Source organism: Caretta caretta, chromosome 1, assembly GCF_965140235.1.
Source record: "Caretta caretta isolate rCarCar2 chromosome 1, rCarCar1.hap1, whole genome shotgun sequence".
In the NCBI taxonomy this organism is placed as follows: domain Eukaryota; kingdom Metazoa; phylum Chordata; order Testudines; family Cheloniidae; genus Caretta; species Caretta caretta.
The window spans coordinates 82,130,994-82,153,900 of NC_134206.1; the positions used below are offsets into that span (position 1 = coordinate 82,130,994).

At 41.2% G+C, this 22,907-nt stretch overlaps 1 protein-coding gene across 2 annotated transcripts in view; it reads left to right on the forward strand.

The window, feature by feature from the left end:
* Positions 1 to 2,592: 2,592 nt before the first annotated feature.
* Positions 2,593 to 22,907, forward strand: part of SLAIN1 (SLAIN motif family member 1) — an 89,713-nt gene continuing 69,398 nt past the window's right edge. Inside the window, exons 1-2 of one of the 2 annotated variants that reach the window (XM_048852813.2) lie at positions 2,593 to 3,517; positions 7,424 to 7,563. In XM_048852813.2, coding sequence (XP_048708770.1) covers positions 3,018 to 3,517; positions 7,424 to 7,563 — 640 coding nt within the window. In that variant the 5' untranslated portion in view covers positions 2,593 to 3,017. The remainder of the gene's footprint in view (positions 3,518 to 7,423; positions 7,564 to 22,907) is intronic. The other variant, XM_048852805.2, reaches the window with a different exon arrangement.

Consider the following 22,907-nt stretch of genomic DNA (forward strand, 5'->3'; position numbering starts at 1 on the left):
TGACATTCTGGCCTTAGTAATATTAACACCTGCTTTTCCAGATAAGATTGTGTTTTCACTGATGTTGATTTTATGATTTGGACCCTAAATACTGCAGGGATTTTATTAAAGCAATTCAGTCTTTGAAGAATTGGTTTAAACTCACTACCTCTTCAACCTCAAGCTTTAAGATGATGAAATTTGTTAACTGTCAGACCAGTTCAAAAGTATCTAAAAGTTAGGAGCAAAGTTCATGACAGTATAAAGTGGATGAGAAAGAAAGACCGTCATATGTGAGATTTCAGAAAAAATAGAAACAATATACAATTTGCCTTTTAGAATTAGATAGCAACCGCTGGATAGATTACTTGAAGATAAATGAGAAAATCAATGATAAAATCTATTGCAGTATAATGAGAGATCAGCAATTTGCCTGGGGCTTGCATCTATGCATAGGCAGATATGTAGGAGCTTATTCTTCTTCACCTAACTGGAATAATGATTGTACCTATCAGTAGCTGAGAAAACTGGAATGTATTATTCACTGTAAGTAAAGATGGCAGAATTGGGGCCTCAGTAATTTTTTATTCTATTAATATTTTGAAATGTCCTTTATGTAATGGGTAGAGAGTACAGGAAAAAAAAACCCTTTTCATTTGCTTGTTTTAAAGGGGATCTTGGTACTGTCCCCTACATTTGGTATTGTATTAATCCTTACAATGAGAAAACTTACAGTATCTGGAAGTCAAAAACGTTCAGAACCTGTCATATCTTCCCTTCCACCCAATTACAGTTACTGTTATTGTGATGCAAATAACAATTGTGCCTAGGAGCCCAAAACAAGATCTGAGGCCAATTGTGCTAGGCGCTGTACAAGCATAAATTAAGGCAGTCTGGCTCCAAAGAATCTAAATAGACAAGACAAAATGGTGCTGGACTGAATGATTCCAATGTCTACTTGGATTCTGGACAGGGAAATTAGGGTTAATCTTCTCTTCAGGTCAAATCCCACGTAGGGAGTTGGCACTGTGAATATGCATAAAATAAAAATATCATAGTAGTGTATCTGGTGTAAACTGGTGTACATAAAGCATGGTTTTGGACATATTTGGCTCTATAATTAACTCCTTAAGAGACCTTGGGCATATAACATCACTACTCTTGCTTTCTCATTCTATAAAATGGGGATAGTAGTCCTAATTTACCTAAGAGGGATGTTATGCTGATTAATTAGTTTAATGTTTGTTCAGTGATTTGAATGGGTCAAGTGCCATTTAAGTGCAAAGTGTTATTCATTTAACTACTGCTTAATTGGCTATGCACCAGTACTGTTATCTTCACTGTTAAGAGTGAATAACTTGGAGTTAGTTTACTGTTGTATCTGTGTGCTCTTTAAATTTCTGTTATTAGACTCACTATATGATCCCTACCTTCCATCTTGGAAGGGCAACATGCAAACAGACACACTACATTTTATGAGCGCCAGCATTCAAGTAAAAACAACAAGGAGTCCGGTGGCACCTTAAAGACTAACAGATTTTTTTGAGCATAAGTTTTCCTGGGTAACCCCCCACTTCTTCAGATGTAAACTACCATGTGGAACAGACATAAGCTTTCAGTCTCACTGCCAGTCGGAAGTGAGTAAAACAACAATAGTGTTGTTTAAACACTGAACAAATTCAGCTCTATAAAAATTATTAATCATTCCATTATTAAACTAAGACTCAAACTGTAGTATAAGATAATCGAAATGTTTTGAGCAAAGAAAGGAAATCTATCTCGCGGGGAGGGGAGTTAAAATCAGTGACTCTGAAATGTATAAACAGTTGTTTGATTATCTAGTATTTCACTCAGTTTCGATTAAATTTCTTTCCAGCTTTATCTATGGCTACTGTATTTTCTCGACCACATATCTGCACATTCCTTATTAGCAACTCAAAGACCCCAACGCACTACAGGCGCACAAATACATATATTCTCCCACTCACCCACACACATATACATGGCTATAGTGTGACAAATGAACATCTGGTTAACGCATTTATTTCAGAATAAAGGCTTCTATGTGTGATTTTTTCATCCCTACCAAGCTAAATCTGCATAATTATAACCCCCCACGCTACCAGACTCTAATTATATAGTTTATAAAAAAGGAAATGCCAGCATAGGAGCCACCCTATGTAACAGTACTGGTGCATAGCCAATTCATTCAGAATCAGACTCGGGCAGTAGCTATCACAGCTGGGTAGACAGGCTATTTTTTGAAAGACTCGGGTTTTAATACTTCCCCATGGCCACGGGGATTAATTGTATTTTAAACTACCAGGTAGTTTGGCCCGAATGAAGGCTGTAGGCTCAGCGTGTTAAAATAAATAATCATTTTAAAAAAGTGGTGTCCTTCTTCGCAGGTCCATTGAAGGTGGAAGGTTCAGGGGCGAGATACGAGGGAACGGGGGCGTGGCGGGTCAGAAGCTGGGTCACAGACAAATCTCCCCTTCTCCTCACGACATTGTTTTGTGCCCAGGAGTCAACAGCTGATGTCAGTGTCTGGTGTCTGACTAGGGAGGGGGTGGGGATATAGGAGCCCCCTCCTCCGAGGCACCCACCTAGGCTTTAATGGGGCTGCAGCCGGCGCCTTGAGGGCGAGGATGCTGCCGGGCGTGGCTCCCGCTCCCCTGCGCGGCGAGGGGGGGCGCGCCTCTCGCTAGCCCCGCTCCCCCTCAGGCGCTCGCTTTGTATCATCCCCCTCCCCGGCTCATGGCTGTGGAGCCGGGCCGCTCTTTGTTCCCATTGTGCGGGTGCCTCTCCCGTGCCAGAGTGGGAGGGGAGCCCCCGGGCTGTGTTGTCGCGGCTGACAGGAGGCGCAGGAGCAGCTGAGGCGGCTACCGCCGAGCAGGCTGAACGCGAGCTGCAAGGGGGACACGCCAAAGCCGCCGCCGCCAGGAGCGGGACCAGGGCAGGAGGCGAGCGGCCGAGGGAGCCCGGCTGGCTGCGGCCCGGCGGCCTTGCGGCGAGCAGGTGCCGGCGGGGCGGGGCGGATGGAGGCTGCCTGGCTGCAGCCGCCGGCGATGGCGGAGGTGCAGGCGGCCGGGCCCGGGGCGGGCTCGGTGGTGAGCGCCGAGCTGGAGGTGAAGAAGCTGCAGGAGCTGGTGAGGAAGCTGGAGAAGCAGAACGAGCAGCTGCGGAGCCGCGCGGCGGCGGCGGCCGCCGTCCCCCCGGCCCCGGCCAGCCCACACCTGCTGTTGCTGCCGCCGCCAGCCCCGGCCTTCGGCTCCCCCGCAGCGGCCGGGCTGGCCCCGAGCGGCAGCCCCGGGGCCCTGTGCATGCCCAGCCCGGCGCCCACTCTCCTGTGCACCGCTAGCCTGGGCCCGCCGGAGCCCTTCGTCTATTTCAAGCCCGCCCTGGCTAGTCTGGCCGCGGCAGCAGGAGGCGGGCATGAGGCCGGGAGCATCCCCGCGGCCGGGACAGCCACGGTGCTGGACGAGGTGGAGGTGCTGGACCTGGAGGACGGTGACTGCAGCCAGGACGAAGACACATGGTACGTAACCCCCGTATTGTCTGAGCGCCCCAGCCCCGGAGCTGACCGCCCCTGTGCCCCAGGGCAAATCCCCCTAGCCGGAAGCACCAGGGGCCTTGGGAGGGACGGGACGGCAACGGGATCCTCGCCCCCAGTTAGGCATGGAGAACCCGGCTGTAGTAATGCAGCCTGGCTAATTCCCCCCCCCCCCCTTCCCGTCTTCCCTAATTCTTACACAGCTGGTCCTTTCAAGTCACTGATTAGCATTAACCCTAAAATCCACTTGATCTTGTTTTGCTGAATCTTAAATCTGCTTTTTTTAAACGTGTCATCTGGTTTGTGTGATTAACTTTCTCAATGAAAAAGGGCCATTTCTGAGACCTCTGTTGTCTCCTGCTTCTTAAATCCAGAGTTTATCCCGTAATCGCCCCTTTATGCTCCATGTCCTCTGCATGCCTAATTTCAAGCCTTTCTATATCCCTTGGGAAGAGCAGGACTACAGGCTGTCTTTGCTACTGTATCTACTCAGTAATGATCCAAAAAACAGGGAGCAATATTTTGCACTGAATTTTATTGTTCCTACTAAGCACATTTATCTTCGTGCTCATCTCTCAGGCTTGACTGAGCTTCTAAGATTTGGTGACCTCACTAGCCATTCATTCAGGATGTTAAATTAACACTGTCATAAATGTGGCAATTATGAAGTGGTAGATGTCAGGAAGGAAGATTTAAGGTGAAAAATCTGGTTTAGGTTAAAACATAATTGGGTAAAGAATAATGAAAAGATGTTACTGAAGAGCAACATGACTGATAAGTATATTGGCTTTTAGTCTTGATACTGAGGCTTTTGTTGCTTCCTTTAGAATAGATTTACTACAGTCATTTTTAGGAAGGACTAACAAAGAGATTACAGCCTTCTTTAAAAAATAAGGAATGCTTTCAGTTCTCCTTGTACTGGCTATACTCTCCTTAAAATGCTACCCTCTCTCAAGTTGAATTTCAGCCCTCAGCAGTATAGGAGGGCTTTGGACTTTTGAGCATTGTTGTTGTGCAGTTATATTGTTCAAATACGTACATGGTTCCAGAGTAATGTATGAACATGTGTCGTAAACTGGAAGAAGCAGAAAATAAAATTGAACTAGGGGAATATTTGTGGCTGTTTCTTTATGCCCAGGAAAGGAAAATTATAGACAAAGATATGCAGTGTTGTTGCAGCTGTGTTGGTCCCGGTATCTTAGAGAGACAGTGTGGGTGAGATAATATCAAAGAAGAGCCCAGTGTAAGCTCCAAAGATGCACGCGCTCTCTCTCTCACCAGCATAAGTTGGTCTGGAAAAAGATATTACCTTACCCACTTTGTCAGACCAAACATATTAAGAATTGTCTAGTGTCTTGTAACTTGTATATCTCAACAGCTTGTATAATAATCCTCAAGTGTGCTAGTAAATACTACGGAAAATGACCCAGAAGGCCTGATCTGTACTACAGAACTAACCACATTTGAATGTGGTTGTAGCTCAACTGTATTAAAATATGTCAGTGAGAAAAAGAATGTTACACTTATGCTAAAGAGCCATATTTTAGCCTGGGTGTCTATCCAGGTGATGATGTTTCCTTAACATGTTCTAATATAGTTTTAAAATCCATGCTGATAAGAGCATATCATAATATAATGCAGTTGAGCCAGAACCATGTTTAAACATGGTTATTGTGGTAGTATAGGTAGGGTCTTAAGACTCATCAAAATGTGATTCTCTCTATAAAGATTTTTTAGATAACTGGCCTAAGTTTTGAAACTCTTCTTTTGGAAATCACTAACAATTGTAGATAGATAGTTTATTAGTGATTATCATACTTGACTTATCAGTACCAGGTGATTCTGCAGATGATTAGATTGTGCTGGACTGTTTTGGGAACATGACTGGGATGAATCAGTTTTATAATTTCAAACTTTCTTCATTGCTCATGACAGATAATGTGGTAAGGTGTTGTTTCTCTGGTCTCATTTAGTTGATTGGGGTGACCACTTTGCTTGGTCAGTTGCATTTAATAATGTTTTGTACATGCTTACATTTTAGGGCTGTATTGGATCAGTATTATTGCAAGTCTTGCAGTACAAATGTCAGTCGTGAGTATTTATCAGGTTTGGTTTGCTCTTCGGGAAGAATCTTGCTATTTGGGGGCAAATTCCACCTATGTATGGTATCACTGGGGACTGAACGTATGTATAGAGGTGCGGAATTTGGCCCTTGGTGTTCATCTGAAGGACAGTTACTTTCTTAAAATTAATAAAACTAAGATGCGTTACATATTTCCTTCAGGGATGAATCTCTGATGAACTGCATTGCTGGTCAGTGGTAGTTTGTCTGTTAGCTATTGTGGGGTTGTTGTTATGATGCTTTTGATGATTTGTTAAATCTTTTTTTAAATAATGTGTCAAATCTAGAAAGCCAAAGGCCAATGCAGTCCTAATTGTTGACTTTTTAATATTGGGGCCCTAACTGCTTTTGTAATATTGTTCTAAAAAATTGCAGTTCAAAAAAGGAAAAAAAAAAACCATGTTACAAAAAAAAAGTAAAAACTTTCCCTTGGTTGTCATCTTTCTGCATAAACATCAAATTATTTATAACTCATCAGTCACATATTTTATTTTCAAAATACTGCTGAAAGTTAACAGTGGATCTGAGACGTTATTTTCAGTACATATGCGGCTCATCATGGTTTTTAATTCTGAGCATTAATTGTGTAGCCAACCACTCTATTAAGTGAGAGGAGGTCAGCCCTATTGTCAGACAAATTCAGTCCTGGAACTCTGCTGGGATTGCAAACAAGAGTACCAGTTGTGATGAGGACACTTGTCCATTCGGAGCTGGATCGCAAGTACCAATTTATCTCCCAAACAATAGACTACTAAGCAGGCATTACGTAGCAATAGCTCGCTATTGAGCAGAGCAGGTTTTGCACAATAACCTAAATGTGAAGAGCTCTGTCTCTAATTAGTAATCATCTGAGACTTAGTCCCTTTGTCTTTACTTTAGCCTTTTTGTATCTGCTATTAGCATTCCGCTTCCTGGCCAGTGTGCCTTTTTGCCCAACTTCTGATATCCTACTTAAGAGTTTGTTTAACCACACTGTGCTTTAGAAACAAACAGGGTATGATGTTCAGTGAGGAAGCTGAGAGCTAATGATAGTTCATCCAGGAAGATGTGTGCTTTCCCAGGTGAACCTATGTCTACATGCATGTCAAAATCCGTGAGGACTCCAATAACAGTGGACACCGGCTTAGAGAATTTAGCTGTGAAAGCCATCAAGCCCCCTACCATGAGGTGGTTTAAACACCCATGGAAAAGTAAACTCTACCCCAGGGGCACAGGAGATGACCAGATACTCAAATATTCTTGTCTCTGTGGTTAGCTGCTTATTGTATTCCAAGCCCAGACAAAATAGAATAGCTTCTCCTACACTTCTTTTTCTGCACGTTGGTTCATTTGGCTGGAACCAGGAGTGTAAAAATCATCATCGTCATCCAGCAAACTTTTTAAATTTCCAAAATCTGTACATAATGTACAGTATAATATATAAAGTCTTTGTATCATGTGGGAAAGATACTGCCTGTGAAAACTGTAATATTATATCAATTCTGACATGATTGGGTAAATCATAGAAGGTAAGAATGTAAAAGATGTTACTATGAGGTTCTTAAATACAAAGTTAAGCACTGCAATGATTTAATCTACAGTGAGTATTAGATTTTATAATATTTTCTGTTAATATTTGTCTCTGGGGTATGTGTACTGTCTATGAAAACTGTAGTATTACATTACTTTAGTGTTAAAAACAAATTCTTCATATGCAGTCAATCAAGTATCCAAAAATATAAAGCTTATGTACTGTGTACATGCTAATATTTCTGCATATTTTAATTGAGGTTGTATGTCTCGCCTACTAAGACCCTCACACTGCAAGAGAAATCACTGAGTCCTCTGCAATGGTGTAGACATATTCTGGATCATCCAACTCCTGAGATAGAAGCTGCAAAACGTTCCCTCTGCTTTAGACTGGAACAAGGTAATCCTATGATCTTTTTACTTGTTATATTTCTTTGAATTTCATAACTAATCAGTTAGCATCTGTACTTGGCATTCAAGTTTGAAGTTCTATATGCTGATCGGTTTCAGCAGCTTTCTGTGTTTAGCAAATGGTAGATTCATAGTTTTGTAATATAAGTATATACAACTCCCTCTGTTATATGAGTGGCAGCTATATTTTTAGGTTTTGCTTAGCGTGCATTTTTAAGCAATCTCCGTTTCCTTCTCCTCTTCTTTTTCCTCCACTCTCCAAACCCTAATTTTTAACTATCTTATTAATTTTCAGATGTCCCCATTTCCTCTAAATAAGGGCCCATAGACTTTAATGGGAGAAATCTTGGGCCCTAACTTAGAGTATCAATCCTCCAATGAGATGTGCACAAAGCACCTCTGTAATTGCACAGAGCCTCATACATTGCAGTGGGACTCTACACAGGGGATGGGTTCTAACTGCACACATCTCATTGTAGGTTCAGGGCTTTATTATTTATAGGAAATACAACAAGAAATCTAACTTGATCACGGATAATACTGTGTAGGACTTTCTATTGCTCGAATATTGGGGCGCCGAGTTCATTGCTGGCATAAGGTTGTTCAATTCCAATTAACTTTGTATGGAGTTATGTCTAACAGTGACAGGTTTCAGAGTAACAGCCGTGTTAGTCTGTATTCGCAAAAAGAAAAGGAGTACTTGTGGTACCTTAGAGACGAACCAATTTATTTGAGTATAAGTTTTTGTGAGCATCCGATGAAGTGAGCTGTAGCTCACGAAAGCTTATGCTCAAATAAATTGGTTCGTCTCTAAGGTGCCACAAGTACTCCTTTTCTTTTTATGTCTATTTGTGGTGAGTCTAGCTCTCTGGGTATATTGCAGTTCTAAATAGAAATCAGCTACATTATTATTTAATTATTTTATTCATTTGTTGTATCACCCCCAGGCCCCAGTTAAGATTCCAGTGTGTTAGATGCTGTACAGTTGTGTGGTTCCTGCCCCAAAGAGTCAATAATCCAGTTTCAAGCAAGACTTGACATGAGACTTCAGAAAACAATTGGGGGGAAGCAGAGAGGAGAGGAGAAGTAAGACCAGTTTAATGTTAATATAGCCATATAGTTGTGTAAACAAGCTATGGCCACGCACTTATAAAGCACTTAAGCACACGCTTAAGATTAAGCATGTACTTATGTGCTTTGCTGAACTGGAGTCTGTGAGTCCGATCCTGTACTAACTGAAGTCCATTGAGTTTTATTTATTCGCTTCAGTGGGAACAGGATAGGGACTCATATTTACATCTTGGCGTTTTCCAGTTTATTTGAAAATATATACTTCTTAAAATTAAATATTGGCTATTCCTGACTATCCTTCAACCTAGCCATACTTAGTTGCTGATTGAATGTGTGTGTGCGCACACATGTGCGTACCAAAGCAGTAATAAGTCTTGGGGAAGTGTTTGAAATAGGAGAGGGTAGTGTTCTAATGGATTAGTTCAGGAAGTTTGTACCCTGCCCAACAGTTTACTTAACAATTCTACTGATGATGTATGAGCTGGAAAGGAATCCAATTTAGACTCCAGTTTTGGAAAAAAGCATAACAGAGCAGATTTTAGTAATAGTTTTATTTTTTTTTTAAATTAAAAATACAGATGCAATACAAACTGTCTTCTGCTGCCATTCTCAATTTTAAATAATAATGTGCAACAGAGGCGGTGCTCAAAGGCAAGACTGCAAATTTATAAAAATGTCATTCACTAAATGTGTTTAAAACCTGTTAGAGATGGGTAATTTATTTATTTCTTCCAAGGTATTGTTTACATTTACTAGGAAAGCAATTTGCTTTCACATTTTCCTGTATATTTAAAATTTAAGTGTATTGCTATCTCTTTGGTTTTAGTTTGTACATTTTTCAACATCTGAGAGATCATAGAAAATTTTAATGTATAATGTAATATTTTAGTCAAGGCTACCTGTGACAGTGATTTTTACTACATAATCTAATTATGGTTATTGCTCCATGAAGTTCCATTATTTTAAAAATAATTTGAAGATTTATATTCTCTTCAAAGGCCACGTGTAAATCTCATCTTGGGAGCTATGTGTTAAAGGAGAGAATTGTCTCAAATGTTTTTATTGCAACAGTTTTTATAATAGAATTGTTTTGTTGTTACTAATTAACTACCTTTGCTCAGATATGAATTTTTTTAATTGGGCCATTCCCCTATATGTAATAGTTAATCAACAAATGTCAGGTATTAAATATTAACATTCATTTCTAATTGTAATAAGGTTGGATTAGGTTTTATAGGAGTCTTTCCCCCTGTTTTGGAGCAGGATGGGACAATTGGAACAATTTAGTAAATCTATTTTATAAAGTAAAACTAACTTTCTGTAATGTGTCCTTTCTCATTTTATTTTGTATCCTCGTCTATTGATGATCCCTTTTATTTATATATTACAATTTGATTCTTCCTTAAAAAGTGACTATAAAAATGGCATTATGGATTTCCATAATAGTTGTATTTCAAGTGATAACATATACAGTTTACTCAGTTTAAAGGTAAAAAGTCTTTCCCCCTCAGCTACCAGCCCTTCAAATTCACCGGGTACCAGAAAATCTAGTTGTGCTCTTTCTAGCTTGTGCGTCACCACCAGTAACCCTGATTCAGCTGATGAATATTATTGTGTACTCCATGTGCAGTAACAATGTACAAATCTGTACTCTGAGATAAAGTTTGCTGTTGGAGTTTACTTAATAATTTTGTTGTTGATCCATGAGCTAGAAAGGAATCCAGTGTAGCTATCTTAGCTACTCCTAGCTATCTTAGCATTATAGTGGTAACAGGAATGCAAAGCAGCAAAAACTTATTTTTGCCTTGGCTCAGTTGTTCCTTCTGCTCTTCATACAGGCCCCAGTACAGCAAGTTACTTAAGGATATGCCCAATTTTAAATGCATGAAGCAAAAACTACCCAGACTGGTGTACCTTGGTGAATACAATGCACAAGATCCAACTGCAGCTCCTGGCTTCTCTTCCTGAGTTTGCATCTCACTCAGGCTTGGTAGCAGTCTCTCTTCTATTCTGGGTGCAGTGGTTGCAGCTCCTCCTTATAACTTTATATTGAGGGGAAATAGTGCTCATGATGTTTTATAGGCACTTGGGCTTGAATGCACAAAAGGAGTTAGGACTGGTGATGCTGAGTGTCCTAATGTCTAACTTTCAGGCACCTAGAATATCACTGTGATTCACAAAGCCTGAGTTAGGTGTCTAGGCTCCCATACAATGAATGGGGAGATTGTGATTCACAAACGCCAGCATGCTAGGAAGGGAGCTGCCTTCACTAGCCAATGGGAGATGCCAATGAGAGGGATGCATGCTAAACCCTCCTGCCCACAACAGGTGCCTAAGTCTGGGCTGCAGAAAGATGCTTATCTCTTCCTGGGATTCTCGGCTGCAAACGCTCTCTTGGCGGTAAGCACCTATGCTGTTAGCAAGAAGCTAGGGGAGAGGAAAGGAGAGGAGGAAGACTCTTAAGAAGCCATTTCGGGGAGAGAGAGAGAGAGACTTTCTCAATAATCTGGGGGTTAGAGTGCTCACTTGGGAGGTGAAAGACCAGATCCATTTTCCCTTTGACAGTAACTCTCTATTTATCCAGAATGCATCAGCTTCAACAGGGGAGATTGAGGGAGCAGCATATCAGAATGGCGCATAGCCCAGTGGTTAGAGCACTCTCTGGAGAGGTGGCAGATCCCTGTTTAAATCCCTTCTTCCCCTGGGGGGAATTTGAACCCATATTCCACGTGAATAATTTATGGCACAGTGGTTACGGTAAGAGGAAAGTCCTCTTCCCCACTCCAGCTATTTTGTGTGAACTCACCTTTGGGGCCTACTCTGTTTGATGCCCTCTGAGCATGCCTACTGGATTGGGCCCTAAATGTGATTTAGATAGAAGAATGTCTGTATTCCCCTGGTTTGTGAATCGCTCTGGGGCTTCTGAGAGGGTAGGTGGTTGGACGCCTACAGTGAGATAGCAGTTGGCATGCCCAGAGGCAAAAGTTAGGCAGCTAGGGAACTTTTACTGCAAAGATTTAGGCTCTGAGTGAGTTTAGGCAGCTCCAGGGATCAGTGGGAGTTTTGTGCATCACAGTGGTCCCAAAACTGATTCTTAGGTTCCTAAGCCTCTGTTTTAGGCACCTAACTCCTTTTGTGCTTCCAAGCCTTGCTACCTTTTCACATTTCATAAATTTGATTTATCAGCCAGAAAATTGTACCACGTGGGTGGAGTGGGTCGAACAATACCTTTCCAGGTGAGATTTGCCACTGCGATGCTGTAGCCAAAGTACAACTAAAAAACAAATGCCCCAATTCTGTAGTGTGTAAGAGTGAGGGAGATGTACGGTTCGGAAGACACTAAGGCCAGTAGTGCAGTCATGACATAGGATGTATTCTAGAGTATTTGCTGATGTTTCATATCTTCCCTGATTGATTTTTTTTTTTTTAAGCCCTCAAACTGCACAATCTTTTGGAGGCCTAAACTTAAGAATTGGCAGTAGATCAAAGATAAGTTTCAAGCTATGCAGATAAGACTGCTGAGCCTCACTCATGTCATCAAATGTTTATGCTCTATTTGTCTGAGATATGCTTAGCAATGGAAGACTTCCAACCAAAGACTGTTAGAATTTGGGGCCAGATTTCTAGTGGAAGTTTACATGTGGAGCAGAATTATAAGAATCCTGTATTTTCCCATTCACCTTGCTTTTTCTATTTTGTGTGTGTGTGTGTGTTTCCTAATTGGGAGAATCCTGAAGTGTTCTTTCTAACCTAGATAGTGGCATACAACACATACAGTGCAGTGCACAGAAAGAGCAATAACATGAAACAAATTAGGATTGAACAATTCTAGTGAATTGCATGGTGCTGGTGAAGCAGAGTTTGACTGTCCATTTGCTGCAGTGGGTGGAAAGGATAGATAAGCAAGGAAGAGACATTCAGAGAAACTAGGAAGAGGTAGGGTGAGTGTCATGTTTTTGCAAGAAAACTATTCCTCTTTGATCCTTTGCTTGTCTGAGGGTTTCCTTTTGGCTGGTCTGCAGCAATTTGTTATCTACTCCTAAATTTGTACCCGCATTTTTAACACTGCTCTCCACCTTTTTCATTCTGTTGTTGTACCAATAAAATAAAAACCAGCAGGATCTTAAAGGGAAAAAGGTAAAATACCACATTTACTGTGAATACAGAAAGAATCATAGTAAGCAGTTAGCTATAACATTCCATTCAATCTCACATTTATTCACACACACACACAGGTTCTGCAAGGTTGTTATATTTACCAGCCTTAGAGTTGCTCATGCCAAGCCACTGGCCAGGTGGCCTGGACATGAGGAGGGAGCAGGGCCTTGTCAGATGCTCATCTGATGCTCCTGGAAGTTGGTTTGCAGAATCAGACCCTAAAGTTCTCACTTTGTAGAGTCCATTTTTATAGGAATTTCTTCCTATGCCAGTCTATGGGAATTGCTTCATCATGCTGTTGCTGAATCAATCTGCAGATTGCACATTTCTGACGGCTCCGTGCTGCTAGATGTTATCTTGTTCTTTGGTTCTCCCATCCTTGAGGCTGCTGGGTGGATTCCAGTCTGCCCTCTGGGGGGGGTCCTCTGGTTATTTCCACTTGATGCCTTCTTCAGCCAATGGACACTGGATTCTTAGGCTGGCACCTCCCTGATCATTCAGTTATTATCCACACCAAGCATCCATCCACATACATCCTCTATCTCTATTTTAATCACAATTGTTAACAAAGCGAGATGAATACAACAAAAGGGCGAGGAGTCTCTGGGTGCTGTTTCTGTTGTTACAGAGTATTGCTTTGAGTCTCTCTCTCTCTCTGTGAATTGCTTTGAGAACAGACTCTTAGAATGTACCAACGCAATTAGCAGCTTGCAAGTTTCACACATAGAGGGAGAGAAACAGTACCAAAAAACCAAGAGACCTCTTAATTAGTAATACCCTGGAATTTAAACTATGGGGAATCAAACTCATTTGTGATTTTAATACAGAACTTCTTTGATATGATCCAACACTGTCAAGTCAGCAGGACCACATATTAGCCTTAATAGTGTGATGGAGTCTGTTTTACATTCTGTTAGTAATGATGGGAGGTTTGGAAAACTGCTGTTTAGTACCAAATCCTCTAAGGAGAGAGATCTGATGGGCAAATTTCCCATTCCCTATCTTGATTTACACCAGCTGAGGATTTTGCATGTAGCTATACTGCAGTAGCATGCCATTGAACAGCCAAGTAGATAAATTGAGGAACTAAGAGCCATAGCAAGGAGTCCATCTACAGGAGTTCAGTTAATTTTTGTGCAGGGCTTGAAACTCAGCCTTCCAGACAGCAGAGCCCACAGGATCTGTCTCATGCCCCAGTTTTTAACAGTCCTTTGGTATAGTGATATGTTTGTGGAAGATTGTATTTTGGAGATGCTCCCTCATTGAGCAGGGGGTTGGACTTGATGACCTCCTGAAGTCCCTTCCAAGCCTGATATTCTATGATAAGGGACAGTATTATTAATATAGGAGTTTAGAGATGTGCCCTGGAAGCTGGGGTTGAGAACACAGTGTAGCTGTGCACAGCAATTCACCACAGAAATGCTCTTAGTTTGGTTTTTATTAAAAGTGTTGTTCCTTTCTCCTTCACTGGTTTATTGATTAACCTCAAGATCTTTACACTTGGAGGAACCCCTTCAGTGTGCCAGACCTCCAAGGGGGTCTCACTCTTCCTTAAGGGTAGGCCAGACAGCCTCAGTGCCTCTGAGACTCAGCCTCTAGACTCCAGAACACCTGTTTCACAACGTGAGTCCAGCTGACAAAGTCTCTGACCAGGAGTCTTATATACTTCAGGGACCAGTGCACCTCTGCAGTTATTTGTAGTGACATCAGGAGGCTTTTCAAAATAGAGTAGGTTTTATTAGTGAACTGGAACACAGCATCAGGAAGTCCTTAGGTTAGCATAGAGAAATAAAGGTTTGGGCCACCTGGCATTGGACACTGTTGGAAGACAGGACACTGGGTGAGATGGACCTTTGGTCTGACCCAGTATGGCTGTTCTTATGTTCTTAAAGGTTAAGACATAGTCCATTGTGGCCAAGGCAGCATTCCACCCAGCCAAGCCACCATTCCACCCAGCCAAGCTGCTGTGGAATCCATTTTTGGCCCTCTGTCAGTCCCATGTGAGAGCTCGTCTTTCCAAAAGTTAGCTGTATTCCAGACACTTGACAGCTTTCAGTCCATTGTTCAACTCCTGTAGGTCTGTACAGAGTTCACATGTTCCACTTGCTGAAGTTTCCTTGTTGTTAGGTGTTAATTGTTCAGTCTTTGGGGTTCTCATTGTCCTTGCCTTTTGGATCCTCCATTGATATGGGTCAGTTTCAGCCAGTCCTTTAATGACCCATTCATTCCATCCCAGAGAGTTGTGGCACAACATCTCCTGTCTCCTTCTGTGCTCCAAGTGCAGCTTTTTAACCCACTGCATCCAAAGGGGAACAGTGCAAAGTACAGAGGGAAACTGAGGCACACATAAGAATAAAATTATAGAAAATTCCCACTTTGTCAAAATATAAAATACTGTTTAAAGTACACAGTTCATCCTAGATTTGTTTTCTTTTTAAGAAATGTTGTTTCAGCTGTTTAAAAATAATCGGGTCCAATCTTGGTTCTACTGAAGTCTGTTGTGGAAGTTTTGCCATTGCCCACAGTCTTCTTTTATAGTCTCTGGTTTTTTGTTTTACTTTTTTTAAATGATAGAAACAGTACTTAGTGTATTATAATGAATAATGTGCCTCCCAACTAAAAAAATACTGCCTGTATGTGATCTTTTGAAGAGAAGGCATATTATGACCCTGAAACAACTATTCAGGAGCCTGCCAGAACCTCTCAATTAAATTAGACTTTACGTGCATAAATATAGTTAAACACTATGTTGTGTATCAGTTGAGGTTGGCTTGAGCATAACATACCTAGCACAAGACTTCAAAAGCAAAGAAATGAAAAGCTAGGCCGTCTAAGAATATGTAACGTCTACTCCTCCATCCAGCGACAAATATACACCTGACCAGACAATGTACCATGACTAGCACAACCATAATGTACTACAACCATAATTTAGTTGGATGAAAGGTTGGCATTCAAATTCATCAAACTTCCTAACACCACAGAAACAGATTCTGCCCCTCCTCTCACCATTATCCCTTCTTTACAGTTTTGGGAAACCACACTCAGGTAATCACACTGCACTTCATATAATTTTGACTCTTTAAAAAACAAGGCAGTATTTGTGAGCTATTAAGTCAGTGATTCCCAAACTAGGGATGCCGCTTGTTCAGGGAAAGCCCCTGGTGGGCCAGGCTGGTTTGTTTACCTGCTGCATCCGCAGGTTCGGCCGATCGTGGCTCCCACTGGCCATGGTTTGCTGCTCCAGGACAATGGGGGCTGGTCAAGAACGGGGGACCGCAGCCAGTGGGAATCGCGATCGGCTGAGCCTGTGGACACGACAGGTAAACAAGCCAGTCCGGCCTGCCAGGGGCTTTCCCTGAACAAGCGGCACCCCTAGTTTGGGAACCACTGTATTAAACAGTTTAATGATATAGTTGCTCTTTTAGAGCAGAAAATATTGGAAGGGAGCGCGAGAGTTGTTTTATATGCTTGAACTGAAGCAATGGTGTTTTGAATTGCAAACCATTTTGGTATAGATTTAACTGATGTTTTGAGACATCAGGGGTGTAAAATTTTATGGAACTCAGGAATTGATTGAGATTTAATGCCATTTTATCATACATATTTTTCATATGGGATGGGGCTTGGAATCCTGTGTAAAATGTTTTCAGATTATGAAGAGTAGTGTGCTGAAGTATGCAGTTGTCAAGATGGTTGTTTCCATCATAAAGAATACAGAGAATATAATTTGTAAAGCTCTAGAAGCAATTGAAGAAGCTGCAAGACTGATGCAGTTACTTTTTCTATGGATCTGATACTGAGAGATACTGAGTGCCCTAAACTCCTATCAGTATCAGGACCGGTGTTCAGAGTCTTGCAGAGGCACTCCACATCTTCCAGAACTGGGCCTGTAGTAGTCTCCTGTGTAAATGCAAGGTCTTGTTCTCCAGGCACACAGTATATTTTCAAACATCTAAGTTCTCTGTTTAGACTTCATTAATTTGGGAGACCCATTTACTGCGTGTGCATAATTGGAGTTTTCACAAAATGCTATATTACTGGATTTTTAAAAGCAACTGTTGAAGCTGTTTTGCTTATTTTATTTATATGAAAAAAACTCTATCCTTTGATTTCTACTTAGACGTGTGTTTTTTCCAGTATTTAAAATAGAAATTTTTTCTCCAGCAGTAAAACATTTCTACTTTGCAAACATGCTGCAAGATCGAAACATTCTATTGCAAAACCTTACAGCAGTGAGTGTATAAAATGAGAGATACTGACTTAAATCTTTCTTCTAGGGCTGTGAAATGATTTTAAAAAATTGCAATTAATCACGAGATTTAAAAAAAGTAATTAATCACACGGTAAAATAACAAATTGAAATTGACTATAAATATTTTGGATGTGTTTCTCCCTTTTCAAATATTGATTTTAGTTACAACACAGAATACACAGTGTACATTGCTCACTTCATATTATTACAAATATTTGCACTATAAAAATTAGTATTTTTCAATTCACCTCATATGGGTAGTGTAGTGCAATCTCTTTTAGGAAAGTGCAGCTTACAAATGTACAATTATTTTTTTCCATAACTGCACTCAAACAATTTAAAGCTTTAGAGCCTACAAATTGAAGCATGAAGGGGCATACAAATTTTTTTTTTAAAGCAGATCTGGCATGTGGATACCTTGCAACACCAGCTACAGCAATGCGATGCGGGTGCTTGTTCTCATTTTCAAGATATCTTGTAAATAAGAAGCAGGCAACTTGTTTCTTAGCAATTGGCTGAACAAGAAGTAGGACTTCGTAGACATGTATGAGGTGAATTGGAAAAATACTGTTTCTTTTGTTTATCTTCCTTACTGTGCAAATATTTGTAATCAAAAGTTATATAAAGCGAGTATGGTACACTTTGTATTCTGTGTTGTAATTGAAATCAATATATTTGAAAATGTAGAAAACCACACATATTAATAAATGTAAATTGGTAATTTGTTTAACAGTGAGATTAAAACTGCAATCAATCATGACCGTTTTTTAAATCTAGTTAATTTGTTTTGCATTAATCACATGCATTAACTGCAATTAATTGACAGCCCTACTTTATTCGCAGATACCTTTTCTTCTGATCTTACCATCATTCTTGCATATCATACCTACTTTTTCATGAAAATTATAAATACAATACACAAACAAATTATTTCTTGTTTTGGAGATTGACAGGTAGGTAATTTGTATGAAAATGTTTTCTTAACCCTACATTTTTCCAACTGAATTTGTGTTTAAAAAAGGTGTTGGATTTGCAGACTAAAGTCTTATATTTACCGCGTGTTATACAAGCAGCATTATAAATTACCTCACCCCATGCCCATCCAATCCTTGAGTGAAGGTGTTTATATAGTGTCCACTGCCAACTGAGCTGAGACTACCATCTTACCATGAGTAGGTCATAGGACAGCCAGAAATTGAAAAGATCTTTGGTATTATCATTGGGTTATGCAGTCACTGTTTTGTTCACCTCATTTAGTTTGAGGACTGTTGCACACTTTCTTTGAAATAAGAATGTATGCATGCTGTGTATTTTCAAAATGTATAATAGGGCAGACAATGGAAAGCAATGGTAATAGGATCAAGCCTATCAATCATCCTGTCTAGGAGTATGATATTATACAGTGTAGCACAAACTATGACTTTTGTTTCCAAAATCTACAAATAGCTTTTATGGAGAGAGAGAGAGAATACACATAAAATGGATTTGTATTGGGAGACAGATGCATTTGGTGGCTCATCCCTTTGCAAGAGAAGCCATTCAGCTGGTATGGTTCCTTCCAAAACTGAGCTTCATACGCTGGGAGCTCATGTTCAGTTAGTTGTCCACTATGACCGCGAATTCTTGTCAGAGTCATTGCTTTCCAGGATATGGTTCACCATCTTGTGAGACTTGCATTTGTAGCTAGATGTGAGACATTGAATTTGGCCATATTAAATCAATGTTTGCTTGCATCCAGTTTTCCAAGTGATCGAGATCCGGAACATCTGTCATTTTCCTGCTGCTAGAGGGCATGGAAACATTAGTTTCCATAAGGAATTTGGGTTAACCGTGGCATCTGTATTGACGTTGTTAAATTGAGCCCTGAAAGCAATGGGATTCTTTCTTTCAGAGTTATAGCAACTTCTTTAAATGTTGTTTTGTGTGAAAGTTTCCTGTGCCTGATATTCCAAATGAAACTACTTTAATACAATGTTAAGTTTATTTATTTGTCTGGTCAGTAACTTCTCATCCTGAATATTTTTTGATGGGAGTATACTGAGGCTGGCTTGCATAGCAAGCAAAATAAGTAGGGTGAATGAGTGCAGCTGAGTAAGATGTAGGAAATTATTAAAATCAAGCTTCTTGTTTTTCCATGCATCTCTCAAAGGTAATTTTCTTAATTTTACTTTAGAATGAAAAGCAGTTATAAACATTTCAATTTATAAAACACATTTTACAATGCAAGTATTTACTTTAAACTTTCTCTTCGTTGATGACTTTGTCTGTTGAAAATGTGGCTCTCCAACATCATTGAATGCCTGAATTAAAAACTTGACACTTTTGAGATGACTGAGTGGGAGGAGTTAATGTAAATACACCTGTGATACAAAAATTGCTTTTTAGAAGAGAAACCCACATGATTCCTGCTATGAAAAGACAGTTGGAGGCAATTTTAAGGATTAAATTGATATTTAAAATAAACATCCATAAGAAATAGGGTTGCCAACTTTCAGAAAACCGAACATGTTTGCTTCGCTCCTGCCCTTCCTCAAGGCCCTGCTCCCACTCATTCCATCCCCCCCTTCCTCCGTCGTTCCCTGTCCCCCATCCTCACTCGCTCATTTTCACCGGGCTGGGGCAGGAAGTTGGGGGTTGAGGATGAGGGGTTTGGAGTGTGGGAGGGGGCTCCGGGCTGGGGCAGGAGGTTGCGGTGTGGGAGGGGGCTCCAGGCTCTGGGCTGGGGGTGTGGGCTCCAGAGAAGGGCCACAAATGAGGGGTTTGGGGTGCAGGAGGGGACTCGGGGCTGGGGGGTCAGGGTGCAGGCTCCAGGAGTGAGTTTGGTGTGGGAGGGGGCTCAGGGCTGGGGCAAAGGCACAGGAGAGAGTGCGGGCTCCCGGAGGGAGTAGGGTGCAGGAGGGGGTGAGGGCTGGGGGCTCAGGAAAGAGGGGGGGATTTGGTGTGCAGGCTCTGGACGGTTCACCTCAGGTGGCTCCTGGAAGTGGCGACGTCCCTCCGCCTGCTAGGCTGATGCGCGGCCAGGAGGCTCCATGCACTGCCCCTGCCTGCAGGTGCCGCCCCCACAGCTCCCGTTGGTTGCAGCTCTCGGCCAATGGGAGCTGCAGAGCCAGCACTCAGGTAGGGGCAGCGCGCGGAGCGCCCATGGCTGCCCCTCTGCCTAGGAGCTAGAGAGAGATGCTGGCAGCTTCCGAGGAGCCACGCGGAGCTGGGCAGGTACCCTGCCTGCTCTGCTGAGGGCGATCAACCAGACTTCTAATGGCCCAGTCAGCGGTGCTCACTGGAGCCACCGGGGTCCCTTGTTGACCGGATGTTCTGGTCAAAAACTGGATACCTGGCACCCCTAATAAGAAATCAAAAGTTCAAGTTTAAAAGCCTTCTTGGAATTGCTATTTGGGCATTTTGCTGTGGGAGGCCGCAGAAATCTAATATGACTGTCTTACATTGATACAAAGCTGATAGTTTAGATCTTATTTTATTTTGTGTTTCCATGATGAAAGGTTGTGCAAAGCCATGTCAGTCAAGACAGTGGGTTAGATTTACTGGTACACTCTGGCCACTTGACCTCTCCAGGAAAGTTAAGCACCTGTAAACCTAGTTTATCTGGCTGGTTAAGATGTTGTGTCTGGCTTGCAACACCAGTTTAGTTCAAAGTACACTGATGAATCTGATCCATTAATTCTAGTTCTTGTGACAGCGGGAGGTTTTAATCACCTTTTGTAGCTGCAGAAGATTCCACCTTCCTTACCTTACCTGTCCTCTGTACAGCCATGGAAGTAGGGTGTTGGGTTGATGATTTAACTATTTGTCCTCTTTCTCAGTATCTTTGTCTGCTACTGGTTTCTTCCTAATCCACTTCTCTTTGCCTTTCTGCTAGGCCTTCATTAGTACGCCACATGTTTCTCCAGTCCTTGATAGAACCTTGGTATTCTGTAGTGGGGTGCTAAATAGTGCTACCTTGGGACTATGACTGAATTATTCGAGTACTATAGAACTTTTAGAGAGTGTTAACAATAATACTATATCATAACTCTATGCAGAACAGAGATGCTATTGCAGTTTAGAAACTATTTGAAAACACTTGAGATAAAGAAATAAAAATATATTTAAAGGCCTTGCTATAAAAAGCACAAAAGTATTTCTAGGCAGATTTAGAAGTTGATTGATGGCTGTTTTATCATTCATTTAAAAAAAAAAGTCATGGCATATAGTTGGCAAAAAGGACACGTATTGTGATAAGTGAAGACACTTGAACATAGAAGTTAGCTTTTGTAAGTGCAATCTAACTCAGGATGAATGAGAGATTTTACCATCTCTAGAGGAATTAAAGTTTTCCTAGGGTTCATTTGACCAGTCCTTTTGTGTATTGGCAGTGTTGATTTCCTGCTTTCTATTAGTCTTGCATGCAACCTAGGATTTAACTTGTCAGTACTCTGAGTTCTGATGTGAAGTGTTTTGGCAGTGATCATTCATCCAATGATGTGAAAATTCTAAAATATCAAGTGACGGATTTTAAAAAAAAAAAAAATCAGAATCCAGGATTCTCTTGAGACTGTGCAACCTCTAAGCCGAAGGGAAGAGACTTCAAGTTTATTTTGGATTTGATAAAAATAGAATCTCCCACACAGGGGAATTTTGTCTTATGTCGTTTTGGACTATGTTGAGTTCTTAAAGAGCCACAGGAGAAGAGAAGCCAAGGCAGGGAGTGCCTGCAGCACCACACTAGGTCAGGAGAAGGTGCCAAAGGGCACCACGCTCTACGACACTGAGCATTTTAAATGTCATATTGGGTTTGACCACTGCAAAATTCTCTTCAGATTTTTGTACTATCAATGTGACGACTTCACCTTGGCACAAGCTAGCCTGTGTCCCATGAGTGATCTAAATGATTTTTGTTTCAGTTTTCAACCAAAAGTTTAGTAGTAGTAGCAATTGGACATCCAACATAGTGAATGCCAGTGAAAATGAGGTAGGATCAGAGGCTAAAATAAGGAAAGAACAAGTTAAAAATCACTTAGACAAGTTAGAGATCTTCAAGTGACCAGGGCCTGATGAAATATCTCCTCAATCAGCTCCTTGAGTATTCTAGGATGTATTTGAGCCATTAGTGCTTATTTTCGAAAAGTCATGGAAGACAGGAGATATTCCAGAGGACTTGAAAAGGGCAAATAAAATGCCCACCTATAAAAAGGGAATGACAACAACCCAGTCAGCTTAACTTCAATACCCAGAAAGATAATGGAGCAAATAATTAAGCATTCAGTTTGCAAACACCTAGAAGATAATAAGGTGATAAGTAAGTTAGCATAGGTTTCTTAAGAACAAATCATGTCAAACCAACCCAATAGCTTTCTTTGATAGGGTAACAAGCTAGTGGTGGTGTGGGGGGAAATGGTAGATGTGGTATATCTTGACTTTATTAAGGCTTTTGATGCTGTGTCACATTATGCATGACCTCCTTGTAAACAACCTAGGGAAATATAACCTAGATGGAGCTACTGTAAGGTGTGTGGAAAACCATTTCCAGAGAGTAGTTACCAGTGGTTTACAGTAAAGTTGGAAGGACTTATAACATGGGATCCCACAGGAATTGGTTCTGGGTCCAGTTCTGTTCAATATCTTCCTCAGTGATTTAGATAATGCCACAGAGAGTACACTTACAAAGTTTGCGGATGATACCAAGCTGGGGAGGGGTTGCAAGTCCTTTGGAGGACAGGATTAAATTCAACATGATCTGGAGAAATGGTCTAAAGTAAATAGGAGGAAAATCAATAAGGACAAATGCAAAGTATTTCATTTAGGAAGGAACAATCAGTTGCACACATACAAAATGGGAAATGACTGGCTAAGAA